Source organism: Echinops telfairi, unplaced genomic scaffold (genome assembly GCF_000313985.2).
Source record: "Echinops telfairi isolate 266 unplaced genomic scaffold, ASM31398v2 ScPeMD7_1;HRSCAF=3_0, whole genome shotgun sequence".
Lineage (NCBI taxonomy): Eukaryota > Metazoa > Chordata > Mammalia > Afrosoricida > Tenrecidae > Echinops > Echinops telfairi.
The window spans coordinates 40,795,172-40,797,105 of NW_022103896.1; the positions used below are offsets into that span (position 1 = coordinate 40,795,172).

Here is a 1,934-nt window from a genome sequence, read left to right on the forward strand (position 1 = left end):
CTTGGGAGCACGTTCCTGCCGCAGAGCAGCTGAGGGGTTGAATCGAATCGCCAACCCTTCACCACCGCACCCGCCGGGGCTCTTCCACAGTCACTAAAACAGCACGCCCTCCGCCATCAGGTCCGCTCTGACTCGCTGCTACCCCCACACAGTGCTTCTGAGGCCACAATCCCTGACGGGAGCAGACAGCCTCATCTGTCTCCCTGAGAGCAGCTGCTGGGTTTACACCTCTGATCTCAGGGATAACAGGCCCAGAGCCAAACCCACATTTCCCCCGGAACGCCTTAATTTTGACCCAGGCTCCGCTGACTGGATGGCAACAGCGCCGGGACGAGAAGGAAACACAGCTGGCCGCGTTGCCTCTTACGTACAGTGTGGACAGCAGCAGCTCTGAGGGCCTCGGTGAGGACGGAGTGGGAGAGCGGACCAATCAGCCGGAATCGGTTCATCTCCATCGTCAAATCGCTACGAGAGAGAGGAGCTCTTAAGTGGGGACTCCCACCTCGTGCCAGGTCAGTGCCACTGGTACAAACGGAGGTGGGCTTGAGCACCCACTGAACAGGTCCAGTGGGTGCTGAGCAAGGCCCGCCCTCACCTGACGACAAGGCCAGTGCTCGGTGACGCCCAAGAGCGTGGCTCCTGGGGCGCTCTCGTTCTGTCCCCGAAAACCACTTTCACCGGCTTGGCATGGTCTCCGTCCTCCGCCCGTTTCCTTTTCTTGCCGAGAGCTTCGATCTGGCTTGCTTCTTGGGGGGGCACCAGGGGGGGGTCGGGGCGGCAGGCAGCCGCCGTGCACCGGCACACGGCTTTGATTTCCCCTAAGACCTCCTGCGGAGACAGTTCAGCAGCGACTTTTAAACTGTGACTTCGAAACACATGCAAGGTTTCGCCTCACTCCGCGTTATTTCCCCCCTTTTGAAAAGAATTCACGTTTCTGTCTCTCCACAAACTGTAGGTGGAAATCCCCCGGGGTCTCAGCATGGGGGTGTGGGGGGTGGGGGGCAGTTTGAGAAGCTCTTGGTAATACAGGCACACAGTCCTGCTAAATGTCGAAGATCACGGAGCGATCTACAAGACCACGCTGACCAACGAAAAAGAAAGAAACATCGGTAAAGAGCGAATATGCCGAGGAAGGGAAGCTTACCGAGACATGGCATTAAAAAGAAGAAAGAAAATCATCAGAATGACTCTGGGCCAGGTTCCCTTCAACGACACTGGATGCCTGTGCACCAACTCAGGCCGAGGGGAGGCAGCACTGCTTGTTTTGCTTTTCATATAAAAGGTGAGAGGTCAAGCGTTGCTTCATTTAATATCACTCAGCCTCCCCCGCAACCCTGCCCCGGTGAAACGACAAGCTGATTGGTCAAAGGTTGGCATGCTTTAAACTTCCGCAGGACCGAGGCCCACTGTACATCAGGTGCAGGCCGGCGGTGGGCGCATTAACGGGAAGGATGGTACCTGTTTAAGAGTCGGGTGCAGCCAGATCCACAGCTGCCGGCTCTCGGCGAGGTCCCCGGGGCTCCTCCTGGCTTTCCACAGGAACGTGACGGGCCCAAGCATTTCTCGAGGGCTCTTGTTCGCCCGGCAAAGCACCAAACTACCCTGGCGCTTTCCAGACAGACAGTGAGCCGCTGCAAAAGTCAATCCTGTCAGGAACAGAAGCAGTTCTGTGACTGCAAGTGCTGAGACCCGGGGTCCTGGTCGTCAAGCAGCCGCACGCTGTCACTCACTGTGAACTTCTAGCGGGATGAAGCTTTGGTTTTGATCGCTGCCTCCATCAAAGCCAGATGCACAATAAGCGCATCAATGATATTTGTTGTTATGGTGATTACTGGGACTTTCCGGTTTCTTCCTGTCTTAAGTGCGTCCGCTGCAAAGGCGGGTCCCTCACTTTATTTACACTGGACAATGTCAGAGACCACTTAAAAGCCACC

At 56.4% G+C, this 1,934-nt stretch overlaps 1 protein-coding gene across 1 annotated transcript in view; it reads right to left on the minus strand.

Annotated features, from left to right (window-relative positions):
- POP1 (POP1 homolog, ribonuclease P/MRP subunit) overlaps positions 1–1,934 on the minus strand; it is a 32,256-nt gene that overhangs the window by 17,126 nt on the left and 13,196 nt on the right. Inside the window, exons 7-9 of the mRNA XM_004697702.2 lie at positions 1,459–1,646; positions 596–828; positions 372–465 (exon numbers count right to left, since the gene is read on the minus strand). Coding sequence (XP_004697759.1) covers positions 372–465; positions 596–828; positions 1,459–1,646 — 515 coding nt within the window. The remainder of the gene's footprint in view (positions 1–371; positions 466–595; positions 829–1,458; positions 1,647–1,934) is intronic.